Source organism: Arabidopsis thaliana (assembly GCF_000001735.4).
Source record: "Arabidopsis thaliana chromosome 1 sequence".
Taxonomy (NCBI): domain Eukaryota; kingdom Viridiplantae; phylum Streptophyta; class Magnoliopsida; order Brassicales; family Brassicaceae; genus Arabidopsis; species Arabidopsis thaliana.
In genome coordinates, this window is record NC_003070.9 from 17845698 (window position 1) to 17866773 (window position 21076).

The window sequence follows — 21076 nt, forward strand, 5'->3', positions numbered from 1 at the left end:
TCAAGTTTTTCTTACATATTAAATTTAGCCATATAATTATTTAAGGGATCATGTGAATCCAATGTTATTTGTTTCTTATACTGAAGTACGTGTGGATGTATGAAGTAGTTTAAACAAAAAAAACTTACATAATTTGTCGTGTAATTATAAGGGTAAACATATACATATAGATTCATAATTTTAGCAATCATAATATCTAGTTAGCATCTCTTATTCATTCGTAACAACTAAATTATACAGCTAAATTTGACAAAATAGTATTATTTTTTTCTATAAAAATTTTAAAGTATATTTTGGTCCTTTCTCTCGTATTTTTTAAAGAGAGGAACATTTCATAGTTTTGTCGACCGGATTTTTCCGGTGAATTGCCGTCCCGATTGACTCGGATTCCCAAACGACATCTTCTGGCTTCGTTAGTGGAAATGGCCGCCCTCGTCCAGCGACATCTGATTTCTTCTAGAAGTTGGCTCGCTTTTATCTTTCCTTGTCGTGGATCGGTTCTTCTTCCGATCTCTTTATGCTTTTATATTTCAATAATTGTTTGGATATGAGTTGGTATTTATCTATCATGATGGATCCATCTAATTTGTCTCTTTTGTGCAACTTGTGGGTTGCATGAATCGTTTCAATTTCACAAAATTGAAGAGATTTCAGTCTAAAACTTAATTTGCATATGTTCAAGAGATTACATCTTAGGTTAAAGGATCGAAAGTATCTCGATGCATATTACAATTCCCTTTCTGCTGTACCTTTTAACTAGAGTTTTGTTCAAAATTTTCCGGTAACACAAAAGGGATTTCGTGCGATTGTTTATCGTCGATATCTTCTTCGCGGGAATTGGAGCTCAACAGCGGTGGTTGATGTCGGTACACTTCCGATGACTCTTCAACACGTGTTGCAATCATAATTTCAGTTTGACACGTATTTTTGGATAGAGTACAAACGCTAAAATTCCTTCGCTTTCGGTGTAAAATTAGTGAATTCTTATTGAGTTTTACTCTCTGTTCTTTATAATTTTAATAGATTTTTAGGTATTGTAACCTTATGTTTAATAAAATATTCTTGAAAAAAAAATTATATTTTGGTCCGGCACTGCTACGTGGCAAAGTTTCCACAAAATTTTCCACGTGGCAATCCGACATGTACCCTTGTCGTAACTTTAGTCCGTTCATCTCAACCAAACTCTTAATCAACGGCCGAGATTCATCACAAGGCGCGTGTCAGGGGCGCGGGAAAGTGTGGAACTCATGAGACCACAGGTGGAGAGCCTGAGTGCAACTCACGACACCTTTAACCAACCAAAACACGCCACGTTATCTCTCACTGTTAAATTCTCTCCTGTAAAAGAACTGGCAAATCTCCCTCAACAAAGAACTTAGCCTTAAAGGATTTGTATAACAAATATTATCGTAATCGCTTAAGGCTCAAGTCACACAAGTTCATTGATTCCACCTTTCTAATTACGAGGATGGAAGTTTCCGGCGTCGTCCTCCGACAAATTCCATGTGTTTCTTCAGGTTCCGTTGCAGGTCTCCGATTAGTATCGGAATTTTCCGGTAATACCAGAACGGTAGGGTTTCGAACCAGAAGATTTCGTGGTATTGTGTGTAATAATGAGTTTGCGGATAAAGGGCATGTGAATTACTATATCGAGCCAACGAGATGCGGCGAGGAGAAAGAGAAGGTTAAGGTTATGGAGAAGGAGAAGAAGGCGTTGAAGAAGAAGGCGAAAGTTCTTAAAAGTCTTTCTAAGAACTTGGATATGTTCTCTAGTATAGGGTTTGGTCTTGATCCTGAAGCTGGTTTGGTTGGTGAGATTCAGACCAAGACAATCTCGGTAAGAATATGTTGAGAATTTGATTTGACTTTTGTATGGTAAAATTGAATTTTTTAGATTAGGTCTTGATTGGATTTATGATTGTTGCAGGAAGCTACAGAGATATTGGTTAAGCAGCTGGAGCAGTTGAAAGCAGAGGAGAAGATATTGAAGAAACAGAGGAAAGAAGAGAAGGCTAAAGCCAAAGCCATGAAGAAGATGACTGAAATGGACTCTGAATCATCTTCTTCGTCTGAATCAAGTGATAGTGATTGTGATAAAGGCAAAGTTGTGGACATGAGCTCTTTAAGAAACAAGGCTAAACCGGTTCTTGAGCCGTTACAACCAGAAGCCACAGTAGCAACCCTTCCTAGGATCCAAGAGGATGCAATTTCTTGCAAGAACACCAGTGAAGCATTGCAGATTGCTCTACAAACATCCACAATTTTTCCTTCAATGGCCAATCCTGGACAGACATTGAAGACGGTAGAAGCGGTTTCAGTGGTTGGATTACCATTGAATAGAGTAGAAGTGTGTATGGGAGGGAAGTGTAAGAGATCAGGAGGAGCTTTGTTGTTGGATGAGTTTCAAAGGGCGATGACGGGTTTCGAAGGATCTGCTGTGGCTTGCAAGTGCATGGGGAAGTGTCGTGATGGCCCAAACGTTAGAGTTGTGAAGGAGACTGATGCTGTGATGACTGATTCAGTTAGGACACCATCCAAGACCCTTTGTGTAGGAGTTGGATTGCAGGATGTGGAAACTATTGTGACAAGTTTCTTTGATGAAGAATGTAGCAGAGAAGGACTCGGTTCTGTCTCATATTGAAAGTGTTTTGAAACGGCTAATGTTTTATATAGTGTGGTGCTTTCTCATTGTACATATTTACCTTCTCGATAAGTCATTGATATAAGCCATGTAATTGCGATAAGACCTGTAAAGATCAACTTAAGCAAAAACATCTGCAAGATACAAGCCTAACGATCCATTTATCTTGAAACTACACTACGAAAGATCATTTGTTTGCAATAAAATATTACAAATGATATTTTTACCCAAAAGGTCATGTGCAAGCAACAAAAACACATGCGATCTTGCATTTTATAGTTTCAGAATCTGGGAACTTTGGGCATGGGTTGATGTTCCTCGGTGTCGTCATCTAATCTTTTGCAGCGCTTCAAGAACGGTTCTAAAGTTTGCTGCTTCGTGGGGCTGTTTCTTGGTTTTGTTGGACTGCTCATCATATGACTAGATGCAACATCCAAAGCATTCTCTTGCCCATCAAGCATCTGTGTTGCAAATTGTTCACAAGCTTAGTTTCCAGCATTTCGAAAGGCTATAACCATGTGTAAATTCAGGACAATCAAACATCTACTTTTTTTTATGAATCACTATGCACTCTCCAGTAATTATAGTCAAAGCCGTACTGGAATCCTCATATAATGGATGTGTATTTGACACCAAGAGATTTTCTCTCCATGTGGAGAGACATTGAGAAAGAGTATACCTGTCCTAGATTATCCAGCTTGCTCTGAACAACATCCCTATACGAAAAGTGAGCAAGTTTAGGAGAATTCACTGATTCAGCAGAGAAGAACATAATTTTGAGAAATTATTGAACTTTCAACGGTAAATGTGAATGAGAGAGAACCAGATGATGTCGTCAACAGTGTCATTTGCTAAAAGGTAGTGAATGTTTACTGAAGAAACCTGTAGAAGTGAAGCAAAATCACAGGCAGAGTTTAAAAAATACACTACAAATGATAAGTGAGATATAAGAGAGTGATTCTGATTTGTAACTCCACTAAACTATTGTTCATGACTCACCTGACCAATCCTATGTGCACGATCTTCTGCCTGAATCAGGTCACCCGGAGTCCATGACAACTCTGCAAAGATAACAGTGCTTGCGGCTGTCAAAGTTATCCCAACACCAGCAGCTCGTATTGACAGCTGCAAATCCATGTAAACCAAAAAAAAAATCAGGACTAGTAATATTTTTTATAGATTGCAAAGAAAGGCTTAACATACGATTTAAGTATAAATTCGTTTCTTATATTACTTCTCTTAGTGACTTGCAAGTTTCACAGTACAAATATTAATCTAGTTAATATGAAAAATTATATTGCCTTGAACAGTGGAATATAGTAAGAGAAGGGTAAGAAACTTTGTGTTCAAGTTTGGTGAAAATACTTACCACTGCTGCTTTTATCTCATCCTTATCCTGAAAGTCAGAAACCAAGGCTTGCCTAGAGGAGGCAGGGGTGCTACCATCAATCCGGATGCAGCCCACTTTCTTTTTCTGTAATTTTGTTTTTTTGCATACTTAATGAGAAATAGACGGGCTTTTGGAAGCTTTGTTGATAGTTCAATGCCTTACTTTAAGAAACTGGTGTAATTCCTCAAGCATGGACTGATGATGTGCAAACACCAGAAATTTGCAGCCAGCCTGCATAACAATGCTCGAAGAGAAACAACAGGAACAGGTATCAGACATGTATAGGAGTTTTTAAACATCTTATTGCTATTAGCTATTACCTCAATCACATTTTCCAGATAGTCAAGCACTGCTGGGATTTTGGCTACAGCCGAATCAGTGTAAATCTGAATTAAAAAAACGAGGGAATGTTATAAGAAACTATGAAAAACAAGCAGGTCCAGCGAAATAAAAGAACATATAGTGGCAAGAAAAAGTGCACACAAATGAATCACAAATCCTTTTAGCTGTTGGTTGTAAAGAAATAATTCGGAAAAAGCAAATTAGTACCTTGTTAATAAGGTTCTTCTCTATAAATTTCAGAGATTTAATGTCATCTTCTGATATGCAATCCTTAATTTTTGACTTTACCACCTTTAACTGTAAACGAGAAAGTAAACCTCATTTCTTTTCTCAAAAACATTCGTCGAGGAAGGTAATTAGTATAAGTATTAAAAACTAAATCAAGTTACCTCATGAAACAAAGCGTTGATTTGCTTCATGTCTTTTGCAGCTAAATCTAGGAAGACCTAATCAAACAAAGATAAAATTAACAATGTAAAACGAAATCATAAACAAGTACTAAAGATACCACATTAGATGTGTGGACTTAGAGAAAGAGTTACGACTAATAACCTGCTGCCTGCGCTTTGACGGAAGTTCAGTTAAGACATCCTTTTTAAGTCTTCTAATCATGACTGTTGCCTTCATCAAATTGTGCAACTCGTCATGATTGCTTGCGCCTTGATATGTTCCAAAAAATCCCTGAAAATTTGAATAACATAATATAAATTTTATGATGCACAGGAGCTACCTTATATGAACTTCTAGGTAGTTTCTCAATGTGCAATGGACTTACGCCTTTGCAGTATCTGCCACCGTATTCATGAATATTTCTATAAACATCTGGATATAGAGCTTCCAGCTGCCAAGAGGAAAGAACAAAAGGAGTATTTAGTTAATCAAATTACATCCAGAGATACACAAGGTCCCTCGCAAATCCAAATAAAATAAAGAAATGGGGACTAATAAAATGGAAGGATCACCTGTTTGAATAGCTCTATTGGTCTAGATAAAGCAGGAGTTCCACTCAGAAGGATGGCATATTGAGCTTTCTGAAATAAAAGGATGAGGTATGGATCTTAATAGAATAGAACAAACCACGAGAATATTACTCGTTAATAATGTAACAAAAGTATCACAGTTGCACCAAGAAGAAACTGATTTTCCAATTCTGTTGGCTGATAACTAAAACTAGCTTGGTAGGCAAAACAATGAGTGAATGATATATCAATAATACCTTTATGACTGGAAGGCAAGCACTTGTCCTCTTTGCTTGACCGTTTTTAAGAAAATGTGATTCGTCTGCTATAACGACCTGAAACAAAGGACTTGTACATAGTAAAACCTCAAATATTTGAGACAGACACTACAAGCCTTATTTGCAAATTACAGATCACAGAATCTATATATGCCTCTTTCCTGTCAATTCCTTATATTAGCTTCTCCTCTTAAAATTCAAAAGTCTCAATTTCACATAATTAACAGGTAACCAACGCGATCATTATAAATCAAGATATTGGGAACAATCAACAAAAATATCAGAACGAAGCAATGTCTAGGTAATCACCTTAAAGTCCAATGCCATTAAGAGTTTGTCCAGCTTAGTGACCACATCATAGGAAACAATATTGAAGACACCATCAAGATGGATTGTGCCCTTTGTGTTTGAGGAAACTATAGTAAATCCGCACTTGTTTGATCCACCTGGTTGAGGTAAAACTACCTACTAAAAGGATAACTTAGATGAGAGCGAAAATAATATAGAATAGATATGTTCTAGCTACAAGTAATATACAAGAACTAAACTACATACAACTATGTCTGACGGAGGCACATGCAGCCATTGGTGAATCATCTGCAAGAAAGCAGCATTATGAATCATCTCCAGTGTCATAAACAATGTCCAAGTAGAATTCAAATATCGTAAGCTTACTGTTGCCCAATGTAAACGTAATGAAGATGGTGCAATAATCAGAACCGGCCAAGATTCCTGAACGCATGTTGTCACAGCAATTGCCTGCACAGATAATGGATGTAAAATGAGATTGATGTAAAAAGATGATACAAGCAATTCTCCTAAATAAGTTTCTCGCTGGTTTTGCAAGGAGCCATACTTGTTAGACTAATTATATGATATATGTGTAACAATGTCAAAGAGATCTGCTCACAAGTGACAATAGAAATCTTCTCCAATGAAAGGGGAGTAGGATTCTCAAAAATTAAGAAATGAAAAGATATATAGGAAACAACTTGCCTGCAAAGTCTTTCCCAGACCCATTTCATCTGCTAGGAGCACACGTCCTCCGTGCTGTAAAATAAACCTTGCGAGAAAGGTGGAGACCAATAATGAGGCAAAAGTCATCAGGCAGCCAGAGCAAGTTACTACTCATTTGGTAATAAAGAAAAACCACAGGTACTACATATGGCTGACATACTCTATGCCTTCTCGCTGAAAAGGAAGAAGCTTTGGCTCAATATGGCTTGGTATCTTTTCATACAGATCTAGGGAAATCAGAAAACAAGAGATAGTAAGACATGAAAATCCCTTAAAAGTGGTCCAAAAATGAACATATCTTTAGGTAAAATCACGTCGCTAATGCTTATGAAGTGATAAACAGGATGCCTGACTTACGCCGTAGATCCGGAACTCTTGAGGCAGAAGCTATTGCACGTTGCACAAGAGGATCTAAGTTCTCTATCTGATAGTTCAAGGGACAAAATGTATAGCAAATGTATCTAAGAAACGCTTGACCTAGTTTAAGCTGAACTTTCTGAAGCAGTTTTAACGAATCAATGTGGCTTACCTCAACTTTAACGCTGGAAATTTCTCGTAGAATATTTTCTGCTGAAGACAGTGAAGAATGAGGAAAGGTCCATAACCTGGACTTCCACAAGAGAATAAACAACGTGTTACAAGCCAAGGGTTATTTATCTGCTTTGTTTACAGATCAAATAAAGCATGTTAGAAATAATAAAGAACTCTACACACAAATGAGTCATGCATATGAAGAGTATAAAAAGGCAAACCTTTCTTTAGCATTCCAAATGGCCTTAGGGATTTTACGCACAGCATCCACCACCACCTGGAAAAAGAAGTGCCAAAGACTTAACTACCAAGTATTTCCCCACAAAGACTTGTGACTTCTGTTATCTTACCTGGTTATATGGGAACTTTGCAGCAAGAACTCCACTAGAATGAAGCAAAATTTTGACAGAGACCTTTTGCTCTTGTGGCTTAGAGCCAGCATCTATTGGAACAGAGACTAGCACTCACAATTAATACAGTAAACGTGAACAACCCAAAAAAACAAAGAGTAAGCAAAAAATACATAGATGAATGGTACTGGAAAAATCAACAGACCAGTGTTCGGTTTAGGGGCGAGAGTTGAAGGTAAGATTCTGGCTCCTTGAGACGAAGTATGAACCTGAGAATAAGAACACACACATATAAGGGCTTATTAGAAGCAAAATTGCCCATTTACAAACACTCTAAGCCATCCGAAATCGCCCGAACTACCGCAACAAAATCGCCCAGAGAGAGAGAGAGGGATTGCGGAAAAACCTCGTTGGGAATTGGCAATGAAGAAGAAGAAGAGGAATTGCGTTGCTGGTTGATTCTCTGAAGAGCTTCGTTTTCAATAGCATCCATCTCTTCCACAGTCAAATCCCAGAAATCATCCATTTTGATATTCCCTCTCCTCCACTTCTTCTTCTTTTTTCGGATGATGTGATGTGAGCTTCTTCAATGGCGGAGGAATCTCTCTTCTCAAATCGATCTTTCCCTCTCTCTCCGTCTTCGCCTTTTCAAAGTTTACATTCCCAAACGTCACCGTTTCAGAGCGGTTTACTTTCGATGATGACAAGGGCGACAGATGCACCAGTTTCAGGGCAAATCCGGTTATTAACTCGGGTCGATTCAAATAATTCGGTTTATGGAATCCACTAACCGGTTTTCTGAAGAAACAATTGTGGTTTACATTAAATCCAATGATCGATTTTATTTTCAAATTGATTTTTCCGTACGATTTCGGCTTTAACCAGCTTGAGCATCCTAATTACAAAAGTTCGCCGGAGTTGCTCAGAGAGACTCCGACTGCGACTGCGACGAAGGTAATGTGAGAGTGTTGAAAGCGCGAGATGGAGATTGGGAGCTTCAATTTCGTCTCTCTGGGCCTTCTCTCTTTCTTCTTCATCATCCTCCAGTGGTAAACTATATTGACGAATTAGGTCTTCTTCTTCTTCACTCAATAGATAAATCGCAGATTATTGTTTGCATTTTTTTCTCGCTGAGCTTTTGTTTTGATTCTAAGTACGGATAAAAGTTGCATCTTTTAAACTATTTCTATAACTTCTTGCCATTTTTCTTGCAATCTAAAACAAATCCTTATTTGTTGCTTGAAGGAATACAGTAGCTCTGTTTTTAGTGTGTAATCAGAGGAGACTGTGATGTCGCTTAGACATGAAACTCACCAAACTGCTTATTAGACAGAGACTTGTCATCTCTATTCTTAGTATGCTCAATATTCTTATTGCCTGTTTCTTATTTTATCACAAAAACGCAGAGGATTTTGTGGTGGTGGCCCTGCGAATGCTACACCTGACAAACATTCTAGCTCCTGCTACTTCTAGTGTCTGCAAATACAAGAAGCTGTCTTAACAACTCCGAAGGAAGTACATGATTCTAAAGTTTCCATCTTTATTCCATGACAAACAGATCCCAAAGAAGAATGCATTTTTGCTAATTATCTTTGCAAGTTTTGGCTAGATGAAAAATTGTCCATTCTTGATCAAGGAGAGACAAAGTCATTTTCCTGTTGAGGACAGTAGAGGAGTTTCTGTTGCAAGAAACAAGGTAACATTCACAAATCCAAGACATTTTGTTATCACTGTCTTATCCACTTTAAGCTTATTATCAATTTCGAGAAGATGGGTCATTACATACAATACAAGTAAAACAAAAAAGCCTGAAGAAATCTACAACTTTGCGACCATTTTGAGCATGTTTGCTGCATCTTTGGCGTTATCAGGGATAGGTAGATTACAGATAAGTGTAACTCTAGAGGAAGATATTAAGATTTTGTTAGCTTTATCTTTCTGTGTTGTTTTCCATAACTTGACTTCCCAAACCTGAATAGTCTTCCCTGTGCTTACAGGAGTTGCTTCGGCGAAGACAAGGTCTCCAAGATCAGCACTCTTCAAATGGTTGATTGAGAGTTGAATTCCAGCGACCCTTTTGAAACCAGAAGCCATGTGAGCTCCCATACTTGCTAAAGACTCGGCTATCAAAGCAGATACACCACCGTGTAACACCTTGAAAGGCTTTTTGAAAGGAAATTGAAAATCTTTATCAGAATTTGGGGTTAGAACAAAGGGCCAATGATCAAATTGAAGAAGAATGAAACCTGGCAGCAGACGGGAGAAACAGGAAGGCGACCTGTGATACGTGTCGGAGATAATTCATCGAACTCGAAACCCAACATGTGAAGTGGAGGGTCTATAGCTTTGGTGTTGGACGATGCAGAATCCATTTTTGTGCTCTGTTGCAGAGAGAGAGATGGAGGTAGGTAGGGTGGGTGTGTTAGAGATGATAAGAGAGTTTGAGAAATGGATTGAATTGGTGGTAGTTGGGATTAACGTCAAGTGGAAATTTCGATGAAATGGGTTTTTTGCGTAGGTGCGTGAAAGACGTTTACTTGACTGAGACCTTTTATGTCCAAAAACACTTTATAATTGGGCGTTGGTGAGAGTCTTTCGGACCAAAGTCATATAGTTTTGACACGTTGGAGACGTTATTGTCAGTTTGGTTTAATAGGCCGAAAGTGAAAGTTGAGCTCCTCTAATGGGCTACCGTAAAGGCCCATTAGTAATAACTCTTTTTTTTTTTCCCATTATAGTGAACGGGTTAATGAAGTAATTGGGGAGTAACAAACTAACAACTAACAAGTGACAACAGAAAACAAAAATTAACTTTAAAAAATGATATTCTTTGTTGAAGAGATGGAATAATAATAAAGTACATGTATGCGATGCAATATAATTATCAAGTGATAGTGTACTCGGAGTTATCATAGACTTTAATCCATATACTATCAAGGCACCAAATTGGGCAACTAGTTGGCTATCTGAACAATAAAGAGGGTTTCAGAGGATTGGATTATGCAATAGAGTATCGAAGTAAGTAATTAAAGAAAGAGCTTTCAGGAAAAAGTAAGAAGCTAAACACAAGATATCAAGGATGAGCAAAACATTGTCAAGGTTATCTGAATGCAGTATCTAAACGGGTAATTCAGATGTATTCATCTCTTTATCCGACGACAAGTTCCTATATATATGAGACTAAATAAAACATCCTCAAATGGGTAGACGGAGAATATGGGACATATATAGGCCGGTGCAACTATAATCAGTCTGCCTATAATGCGTAAGAAAACAAAAAAAAACTAACGTAAAAACGATAATTCTTTTCTTTTTTAATTGATGGAATATGTATAAACTAAACAAAACAAAGGAATATGAAATAGATTTTGAGAAGAGAAAAAGAATATGATTCGATCAAATCAAAGATGTTGTTTCTACAATCACAATTGAATTCTTTTTTTTTGTTTGTTAAAGAATCACAATTGAATTCTTAGTGTATCTCTACACTCTCGTTCTTAGATTAATAAAAACAAGAGCATCGAATCTCATCAATAGCCTTTGGTTAAGCTATTTTTTATATATCATTTTGTTTTCCCCACGAAACTATACACATTTTGTTCGATACCTATAAAATTGTGTTAAAGTATATATACGTAACTTACATGGACTAATAGTATTTTTCATGGCCGAACCTGGGTCTTTTTGGATCTTAATTAATATTATAAATATAATGTGTAAGTTAGTGTTTTATCAAGGAGATAATCCATTGTTATTCACATGGATCTACATATATACATGAATCGAGTTTACATGTATCCTTGCCAAAAGTGTATAAGGTAATGGTTTCCTCCCAATAAAAAGAAGAATAATAAGACTTTTCCTAATCTCTCTAAACATTCCCATACATTTTCTCTAGACATCGCACTATTATTTTACACCTCTATTGGTTTCTATAAACCCAATTTTCTGATTCATTAACTAATACACCAGTGTAACTTACAATTATTCTCTTGTACTATTAATTATTAGGATATCTTAAACATACTGTACTATATAAATCTAATCTAAGAGTTTGTTCAAATCACAATATATAGTTATATATATACCATCCCTCTCTCTCTCTCTCTACAAAGTATACATGAAAATGGGAGGTCACGGGAGGAGGAGGAAATCATCATCATCTTTTTCTGTAGTAAAATCGTTGTTTGCGCGTTGTTCGAAGGAAAAAGACAATTGGAACGAAGAGAGAATGATCAATGTTAGACCAAGAATCATGACCACCGACGATGATGGATGTTCTTGGACGATTGCTGAGCCTTGTATTGATAGGAGAGCCACGGCTTTTATTGCTAAGTTTCACGAAACTCCAATACAAGATACTGAATAGAAAGATTATTGCTCCTTAAGATGTAATATATATATGTCTTAATGATTAGTACTCTTTTTCTTAGACTTTTTGGTTTTTATTATCAACACCCTTTTCTTTTAAAGTCTTGTGTATTCATCTTGCTTAATATATATACAAATTAAAGAAACTATGCATACTCGTATATATTCTTACGTTATCAAGTTGTAACGATACGGATTCGGAAATCTTCATGGTCTTGGGGTGATCTGAAATAAACTTTAGTTTGGTGTATAACTAAGCTGCACAATATAATAGATGGTCACGAGGAATTTCTGGAACAAAGATGTGGTGTATTATTAATACACTAGACTATATATCCTTAACGACATGAGATTAGTTATGACGATTTTTTCTTTCGCAGGATGCACGCTTATTTTCCAGAGAATAACTCTCTATTACTGGAAGGTTTTATAAAGTTTACCTTTCTCAAGTGTAACAATCCGTAATATGATAGAAATTAAGTGAAATTTCAACGTGTGTAGGTGTTCTTGGGGAGATTTTGGATGATTTTGTAAAAGCTCATAAGTTTCCGAAGTTTATGAAAATCTCACACATATAATTTATAAATTAAATAGTGTTTTTAAGCCTTAATTATGGTACTATGGATTATATTAATTAATTTTATACAATTATTCCGGTTAATTTTTGAGTCACGGATCTGCGAATGTTTTATGCACTAAGTAGTAGTGTTAGCGATCCGAATCAACAGGGAATCAAATGTCATCCTACCTATCCGAGTTACTATGATTTTTTCTAAAAGTGGACCGAAACATCAAAAATCTCTAGCACGGTTTAAATGATTCAAAAGTTAAAATGGCAAGTTGTAGTAAATGATTAGCTTAAACTAATTTGTAGGTAACGTTACATTGCCTTAAGCTACTTGACAAGTGGCATTAGTGACGAATTTTGGACGAAACAATTAGTATGGCTAAAATATTATACCCACGTAATCGTTAAGACCCATTGGGCTGACAGAAAACTAACCCATATATCTATATATGTTGAGGCATAAAGCCCAATAATCTGGAAGCCATTTTGCAAAATATCTATGATGAATGACAAGATCCAATTCCTTCAGCCTATTCACAGCGGATGATCGAGGGGTTGTTGTTCCATATATTATTTCGAGAACGTTTTTTAACGTTATCAAACTTGATCATTAGGTTATAGCTATACTAGTGAATGGCAATGCCTACTCTGCGACGCTGCGTAGCGCTTCTTCCCCTCACTCTCCTTTCCCTAATTTAAAAATCGAGTTGTATCATCTTTACCATGGGATTTAACGAAAATTGTTAGTTATTCATGGACAACGGGATACAACTCTATTTTTAAATCCACTATAGGTAAATACTGTCAAAATTTTAATGAAGGAATTGTGGACTTGATCGAAATTTTGTGTGGAATTTTATGGCGCAGACAAATGTTATATAACGATTGCTTTGGAACAATGATAGCTTTTCTATATACAGAATTATTCTTAACTCGATCTTTCATCATGTAAGAGATTACTAAATGATGTCTACATTTTAGTATTTCATAAAATATATGCTCCGAATCGTTTATTTTAATTTAAAATATTTATCTATATTTATACTGGTTAAATAATAATTATAACACAGTAATTAATATATGTCTCACCCAAAGTTAAGCTTACAATAGTAGAAAGATTCGGTGGGACGATAGCCGAGGGATTGGTAGAAACCACAAAGTCAGTCATACACCTAACTTTTGGACCGACCAAAACCTTCACTTCGTCCTAGAAGACTCAACAACCCAACAAACCAACAAACAAACAAATACCAGTCTTGTTTGTTTCTTTTTTTCTTCTAAACTACTTGATTATTAATTTACTAGTAAATTCTAAAATTTAAAATAGAAAAACATTAAAAAGTAAATTCTAAAATTTTAAATAGAAAAACATTAAAAAGTAACAATATCTAATTCACTTCGTCCTAGAAGACTCATCACGTTTATGTAAAATTAAGTAGAAGGGATCCAAAGGGTGTGATAATTAACATTAGCGTAATTTAAAGGTACATGTAATGGAATTTTGATAATGATTTCAACTTTTCAATATTATAAGTATAACAAGACCAAAAGCATATTATGCATGATCAAAGGAAACGTGACAGTGCATGCATTTTCTTCTCTTTATAACATAAACTCATTGTTATTTATTATTTAGTTACTTTGGTTGTGACCAAAAATATAATAACGTTACAACTTACAAGTAGTAGATAGCTTTAATTTTTATCTATAAGGAGTTAAGTAAATTGGAGGCAACAAACATTAAATTGTACTATATAGTACACATGCATTAGCATTTATTCATCTGTAACCAACAAGTATTATCAACCATTCGGATCATAATACACCGCGTTATAGATCCCCAGTTAACGTTTCTCATTTGTTTAATGAGCCAAAAAGTTTCAAGGATGAGCAACTTCTAATATCAATTCTCAACCCTTTGGCAAAAAAAAAAAAATAGATAATAACTTTATAGCAATATCTCACATGACAGAGCCAACGGACTAATTTTGAGTCAAAGAATGTATTCTTTCAGTTGGTTTTAGTGTTATATATTCTCTTATATATTTGTGAACATGTTTAGGTTCGTAGTTCTTTGATCACACATTAGGAGGTACCCTCGACCTAGAGACACGGTGAATTTAATTATTTGCTTGCAACTTACAAGTAATTAATGCGTTATGTTTATATGTTTTGTTATTGGTTATCTCTTGCAGAAGTCATATATAAATAAGTTAAATAAATACATCAAAACATATTGCCTGCAATGTAAGGAATTTGAATCCTTTTATGATTAGGATGGTTACTATTAATTCATTGTTTCTAACCAATGTGACATTAATAACAATCACGTATTCGTTCAGTATTTAATTTCTTTTCTTTCTCAGCAACATAAATAATTAAATATACACATTTGAAAAAAATACACATTAAACCAGGTGAAGGTAACACAAGAAGTCAACACTGTTACTAAGTAAACTACTATTCCCTCTATTTCATACTACAAAATGTTTTAGACAATTCTGCTTTGCTATATAAAATGTTTAAGAAAAATTATATTAAATTCGTATGCAAAAGTTAAATATTAAATTATGTTTTTGAAGTAAACTAATTTAATAGGGAGAGAAAATAACATATATTTAATGAATACAATACAAATAACACAAATAACCAAAATTCACTTTTAAATTATGTAGAACTAAAGCTGCCGAAGTCAAATGACGGTGATTTTTACTACGAAACATGTCTAGTTATGTATTTATACATGTATATTGTACTTGTAAAAAACAATAAATATAGAAAATAATATTCAAATGACATCTTCAATATGATAATACATCTAATTAATATTTTCAATAGTATTTATAAAAAATTCAAGAATATACAACTCTACATATTTCTTTTTTAAATCTAATATTAAATTATACTAGAAAATGACCGTTTGTACAAATTAGTGATTCGTGTGACTGAGAAAAATTTAAAGAAATGGATAAATTAACGGTTTTAGACGTGAAACTTGCTTTGAAGATCTCTGGAATTTAAGTCGAGTAAGAATCCATATTTGATACGCCTTGTCATATCGTCTATCTCCCATTCAATAGTTGTAATCCTGTTGATTTATCGATCCATCTTGTGATAAGAGTCCCAAAATGTGGTTTTTCACCGTGTCTTCTCCCGTTCCTCTCCTTCCAAATTGTATAATCGGTGGTTTGTAACGCATAACGAGAGAAAAAGGATTTAATTTCGTTAAATACATTCGAGTTTTGTAAAATTTAACACTGTAAAAAATGTTTCCATTGGTGACTACTAACTAGTGGTATGACGAATCATATAGAAAAAATGTTCAAAAAAAGAAAAGTAAATCATTACATGAAAGGAAATTATTTTGTCAAACTATACTATATAACTTTTGTTATGCGCTTCGTAAATTAATTATGCCGTTCCACATGCTACGAATGAAAGTAGAATACGTTATCTTGACTTACATATGTCAAGATATAATCATAGAAAATCATTGATTGACAAAATAAAAGTTAAAAATAAAATTTTAAAATTATAGAAAATCATTTTATCGGAGGAAAAAGAGAGAAAAAAAGTAAATTAGGAGAGAAGGAAAAAAGAGAAAGACATGTGGAGATCACATGGGATTCTCTGCGCATTACTCTGCCCACCTCAAACTTCTAATCCATTGATTGTGTAAAATAACTCACGTTTACCTATCTCTGGCTACAACATTTTTTATCACCCAACAATTTGTCAATTTGCATCGTCTTACTATTTTTAGAAAATTTTAGTTAATTATTTGTTAAAGTTAACAGTTAAATTAGAGTCTTTTTATTTTCTTTTTTTTTGTTCTTAATTATTTTGAACAAAAATTTAAAATTTATTGGAAGATTACTTTAGTGGAAGATGAGAAAGATGGTTGTTGTATAGTTTTTTAGTGAGTTTAGGTAGGTAGCTTGACTGCTGAAACAAATTTAATTTAGTTTCTTGTTGGAATGTGATTCGGTTTTGCTCATCGATTTTCGGGTACATGGAAAGGTTCCTAACACAACACGGTCATATTGGTTTTTTGGATATAAACTAGGATTTGTTTGCTCAAATGTTTTATGACGTTCAAATCAAAATAAGATAAAATGAAGAGTCGAGTAACTGGAAGGAAGTGAAAGCGATCATGTCAATGTTTTGGAGAGTTTAGAAATGTGGTTCAAGAAATGGAAGTGATGTATTTGGAGTGAGTTAAAGATCTTTGAAAATGGATGCGAATAAGACATGTTCTCAACCCGTATACTATGAATAGTGAAACAAGAACTACAATAAATTAAGCAACTTAGGTATCCGTAAACTTCACACATTGGCGATCTCCCTAAGTCCTAATGGAATAATGGTAGATATCATTTCTGGTTTTGATGATCATATGAAATATTTATTACACATTTGACTATATTTGTAGGTACATGTGTCATCATTTGTGTGAAAGATTGAGCATATGAGAAAAATATCTAGAAATAGCGCAACGATCGATGAAGGAAAAGGTGATTGAGTAAAAAAAACAAAAATAGAAAGTGAGACCCCAGTAGAAAGGTCGATGTAAGTGTTTGGTGTTTGTCGTCAGTAATTAGAACCGGAAAGGCAAATTCTTGACTTTTTCTTATCATTGGCATGTGTCATGTGCTTGCTTATTCATAACTACCAATGAGCTTCAAAAAATATCTACCATGGAGATTTCAAAAATATCTTCAAGTTTATGGTCAGAAATCGTTTTTTGTTTAGTTTCTAGAAATTGTATAGAGATGTTTCTATTTATAACCATAAGAACTTACTCAAAGTCTTTTTATTTTTATTGAGCTAGCCATTAGTACTAGAAGAACCAATTTTGACTTGATCATCTAGTTTAGTTAAAGCTTTGGTTCTCTACTTTCTTAGGTGAGTTTTTTCTTTCTTGTACGTAGTTTCTTTAAGTTTAGAACGGGAAGCTAATGGAAAATATGCTTTATAAGAAGAGTCAAATCACTCTACTGAAATCTTCTTAATCGAAAAAATCTGCAAATACGAGAGAACTCCAAAACTCGTTAGACCAAACTGAGAAAACTTGACCCGATTAAAAAAAAAAAAGGAGAAAAAAGAAGATTAAATCATGATATAACACTCATAAATTATGACATTAATATGATAACATTTTTCAATAACCAAAGATCATGAAAGAAAGCATAAACTAATTCATGGAATATAGATAGCCATCATGTAAGATATACCTAAAGTAAAGAGTGTAAATAGTTCAATAAATTCAACTCTGGCCAATACATCAATGACCATTGACTTCTTAAAACTACTAGTCTCCACAAAAATTTACTACCGACTACGTAAACCACCTTGATCAGTAAAATGTAGTAGTTCTCTACATTTATTACAAACGGTTGAACTATTTTGAATGTAAGAAGGAGAGAGAAGTGGTAAAATTGTTGTAAGTGTGTGAACAAAAAAGATCACGTGGGAGGATAAGAAAACGAATTGATGGGTTCATGAGAATGCTCTTATCGCGGATCTTGCCTCTCTTGACCACTCTCTCTCTCTCCCTTTCTCCAATATTATTACTTTTGAAATTTCATTTTATAAAAACAATTCCTTGATAAAATATTAAAAAATTAGAAAGATCGTTTTTGTGTTCACATGTGGTGTATAAATACATAGAAGCCTCTTCAATCCAACTCCAAAAGAGAAGCATTTTCAAGAAGAAGTCTTAAATTCTAAACAAAAAACAAAAGCATAAAAAATGGCTTCATGGAAGAAAACAATCGCAACACCATTCAAGAAAGCGGCAACGTTCTTTAACCAACCGCAGCAAACGAACCGCCACGCAAACGCAAAGGCGAGAGAAGAACATGAGAAACGAACGGTACAGGAGCTTCAAGGTGATGTCATGGCTTGTGGTTATGAAGATGTCCTCGTCATGTGGTCAATTCTTGACAAGTCAAACTCTTCAAACAACCTCTCTTCTTGATTAGAATGAGAAGGAATCCGAAATTTCTCTTTTTATTTTCTCTCTTTTATGTGTATAGGAATGTATAAGCCCGTCATGCCTCTCTTCTATCTCCTTGTCTTTATGTGGTCGTGGCTTTTCTAAATTTAGAATTTTAGTGAATTTTTATCCGATGACTAGTTAATTTGGATTCGGATGTTATTAATCCCTGTGATGATCTATCTAATTCACGGTGAGATTTTTCATTTTGGTTTGGAACAAATGAATGAATACCTTTCATGTTGTTGTTGGCCTTTAATTCCGGTTTCATTTGTGTACTTTTGTTTATTGGAGCGGTTTACGGAACCATAGAATAAAATAGTTATCTAATCACGTTGAAATTATAACCATAATGGTTTAATACGAAATAAATATAACTAGTGGAAATTAACTATCTAATAATTCGTTACAAGATGTATCTTGTAAAACTTTGATTGCTTTATCTCAGTAACGGATTTCTAAGTCTCATGGGAGATAATGTTATCCACACTCTCTTATCCAATAGCCTTTCAGAGACACTAGAGTTGTGCTCATTGATTGCCAAATCTTTTGGAAATTTATAAGTAACCCCAAAGACAATTAATTTTAAGTTTTTAACTCAAGTGGACCAATTCTGTTTTTAAGTTTTTAACTCGAGTGGACCAATTCTGTTTTTACGGTCGTTTTTTTCTTTGCATGAATGAGCCAAAACTAGATTAAAAAGGTGATTGCCGACAAAGAAGAAAAGAGAGAGAGAGAGGTGATTTTCGATTATGTGCAGTTTATCTCTATAAAATTAAAATATGTGACATTTTGCTACAAAATGTCTATTTTTAATGAAATTTCAGTGTTGGGTTGGTTTTATTGCTATCGTTTAGAAGAAATCAAAGCAAGTTAAACAGATGTGTTGGTTCAATAGTATCATCATGTCTACATGTTTGGTTGTTTTGCCATTACATAATAATAGATCTTGAATAGTAGAACATGCGGGAGATAAATCATAAACAACATATCAATAATCTTCATATAAGATTGGTGTTCATAAAATATACATGTATAAGATTACAAAAAATCGAAAAAATAATTAAATAAAATTTTGATGATAGCCCTTAAACTTAGGAAAATCCCAATCATTGAAACCAAAAAAAAAAACTAAGAAGAGAAACAAAAAAAAAAGTACAGCCGTATAAGGCAGAGTGTGAGGTAATGTGATGAATGATAATAAGATGTGAAACTTTAATAAATTGAAAGTGGGACAACATGATTCCTATAACGTGCCTTGTCTTCTCCATCATCTTCATTAACATCCCTAACATGTTCAAACATCTGATCAGAGAGCTGGCCTCACTTCTGCAACCTAACATGGCCCCTTTAAAGGTCAAATCCATCTCTACAAACTTTTGGAAGTTCATGTACATGCCTTAATAACAAACATCTTTTCGATACAAGACACAGAAAAACAACATAAACGAGATATTTATAGCCCACGAGTCTATAAAACTATTGGTTTGATAAGGGAATCATTGATCTACTGTGTATCAAACTATACTTAAAAGTTTACATACCAAAGCAAACATTTACTTTCTAGTTAAAATATTGTAAGTTACATGGGTGATAGGTCTATGTAAAAATTTCTCTAATAAGCTCATTCTGCCATATAAAAAAAACATTTTGAGTTTACGCAATCAATAAATGTATATCACAAACTTGGAACTGGAGAAATGAGTTGGAGAAAGATAAAATGCTCCTTAACACATGGCATTGCAAGTGAAGGGATATGGATCAATGGGGTTTATTATTACTTAGGTGACATGTCTAAGACCATGACTGCTACTGCTTTTGTGATAGTTTGCTTTAATGTTAGGTCTGAGAAATTCGAGTTTATTTATCCAGAGGGCTATCATGAAGCTATAATGGTAAATTAGGTTTGGTTTATTATGATGATAACGTTGATGATACCGTTGAGTTGCGTGTGTGTGTTCTAGAAGACTAGGAGAAACATGAACAGTCAAAATATGCTTACACTTTGAGGGATGATAAATTCTAGGATCATTACGTTTCCATCGTTGGAGTGATTGCTACTGGTGAAATTATTTTATCGATGGCGGATTATACATCTAAACAATCTTTCCTACTTCAATCCCGATAAAAACACTCTCCAACGTGTTGAAATTTAAAGTTTTGAATAATATCATGTAGTGTTCTGACTACACGTTTTTGTAGACGATTGTTGTAGATTATATTGCTTTGTAGACCATGTAGAGTATGTTAACGTTAACGACCCAAACCTCCTCAAGTCAAACATCTATAGTTTTCCATACATGAGGACAAAAGAATCAGAAGAGGAAGAATAACTTCAATTTTTACATCCTTCAGTACGTGTTTCAAAACACCATTCACTCATTGTGGCGGGAAAGAAACAACAGGAGGTATGGGGAACAACCATCACCAACTGCAACACTAGTCAAGATGATCGATAAGAACATCCGAAACCGGCTCAGCACACTTCAAAGGGGAGGTAATTCAAAGTATGAAGAAGGCATAGTCCTTTGGTTTGCAACAAGAAGAAATCATGTCTAGAAATTCCAAATTTCTTGTAAATAATTTTGAAAAGTTTTTACATTCACTTGTAATACCCAGTAACTTTTTCTT

General features: G+C 34.6%; 5 protein-coding genes, 1 long non-coding RNA gene and 1 pseudogene across 14 annotated transcripts; 5 read left to right on the forward strand and 2 right to left on the reverse strand.

Annotated features, from left to right (window-relative positions):
* Window positions 1-1344: 1344 nt before the first annotated feature.
* Window positions 1345-2641, forward strand: DGAT3 (diacylglycerol acyltransferase; the record flags this gene model as incomplete). Its single annotated transcript, NM_103727.5, has 2 exons — window positions 1345-1837; window positions 1928-2641. Exons 1-2 carry the CDS (start codon window positions 1469-1471, stop codon window positions 2639-2641), a joined length of 1083 nt encoding a protein of 360 aa, NP_175264.3. The 5' UTR covers window positions 1345-1468.
* An 82-nt stretch (window positions 2642-2723) lies between these two features.
* Window positions 2724-8218, reverse strand: CHR18 (chromatin remodeling factor18; the record flags this gene model as incomplete). 4 transcript variants are annotated; one of them, NM_103728.5, is made up of 24 exons in its annotated part: window positions 7915-8218; window positions 7714-7777; window positions 7509-7600; window positions 7380-7435; window positions 7157-7232; window positions 6985-7051; window positions 6788-6854; window positions 6607-6673; window positions 6286-6369; window positions 6166-6207; window positions 5920-6075; window positions 5590-5667; window positions 5336-5404; window positions 5149-5214; window positions 4926-5054; window positions 4763-4819; window positions 4581-4670; window positions 4352-4417; window positions 4194-4262; window positions 4011-4115; window positions 3641-3766; window positions 3465-3523; window positions 3321-3357; window positions 2724-3102 (listed from the first exon to the last, which is right to left on the reverse strand). In NM_103728.5, the coding sequence occupies exons 1-24, from the start codon at window positions 8032-8034 to the stop codon at window positions 2923-2925; spliced, it is 2022 nt and encodes a 673-aa protein (NP_175265.3). In that variant the 5' UTR covers window positions 8035-8218. The 4 variants fall into 4 exon arrangements, with proteins under 4 accessions (NP_175265.3, NP_001321270.1, NP_001321271.1 ...); NM_001333322.1 differs by having other exon boundaries at window positions 2923-3102; window positions 7509-7615; NM_001333323.1 differs by lacking the exon at window positions 2724-3102 and having other exon boundaries at window positions 3249-3357; window positions 7915-8110.
* Window positions 8219-8362: 144 nt separating this feature from the next.
* AT1G48315 lies at window positions 8363-10263 on the forward strand. Of its 5 annotated transcripts, none has more exons than NR_139846.1 (3): window positions 8420-8579; window positions 8915-9204; window positions 9506-10114. It is a non-coding gene; the product is annotated as an other RNA (long non-coding RNA). The 5 variants fall into 5 exon arrangements; NR_139847.1 differs by having other exon boundaries at window positions 8433-8557; window positions 9506-10053; NR_139843.1 differs by having other exon boundaries at window positions 8363-8579; window positions 8915-10263.
* DHNAT1 (Thioesterase superfamily protein) lies at window positions 9116-10018 on the reverse strand. Its single transcript, NM_103729.3, has 2 exons — window positions 9755-10018; window positions 9116-9671 (listed from the first exon to the last, which is right to left on the reverse strand). The coding sequence occupies exons 1-2, from the start codon at window positions 9878-9880 to the stop codon at window positions 9327-9329; spliced, it is 471 nt and encodes a 156-aa protein (NP_175266.1). The 5' UTR covers window positions 9881-10018; the 3' UTR covers window positions 9116-9326.
* Window positions 10264-11560: 1297 nt separating the features above from the next.
* Window positions 11561-12025, forward strand: AT1G48325 (uncharacterized protein). Its single transcript, NM_202260.3, has one exon. It carries the CDS (start codon window positions 11629-11631, stop codon window positions 11875-11877), a length of 249 nt encoding a protein of 82 aa, NP_973989.1. The 5' UTR covers window positions 11561-11628; the 3' UTR covers window positions 11878-12025.
* A 5937-nt stretch (window positions 12026-17962) lies between these two features.
* Window positions 17963-18861, forward strand: AT1G48330 (SsrA-binding protein). Its single transcript, NM_103730.5, has one exon. It carries the CDS (start codon window positions 18200-18202, stop codon window positions 18425-18427), a length of 228 nt encoding a protein of 75 aa, NP_175267.1. The 5' UTR covers window positions 17963-18199; the 3' UTR covers window positions 18428-18861.
* A 1269-nt stretch (window positions 18862-20130) lies between these two features.
* AT1G48340 lies at window positions 20131-21010 on the forward strand (annotated as a pseudogene). The gene has a single exon.
* The last annotated feature ends 66 nt before the right edge of the window (window positions 21011-21076 follow it).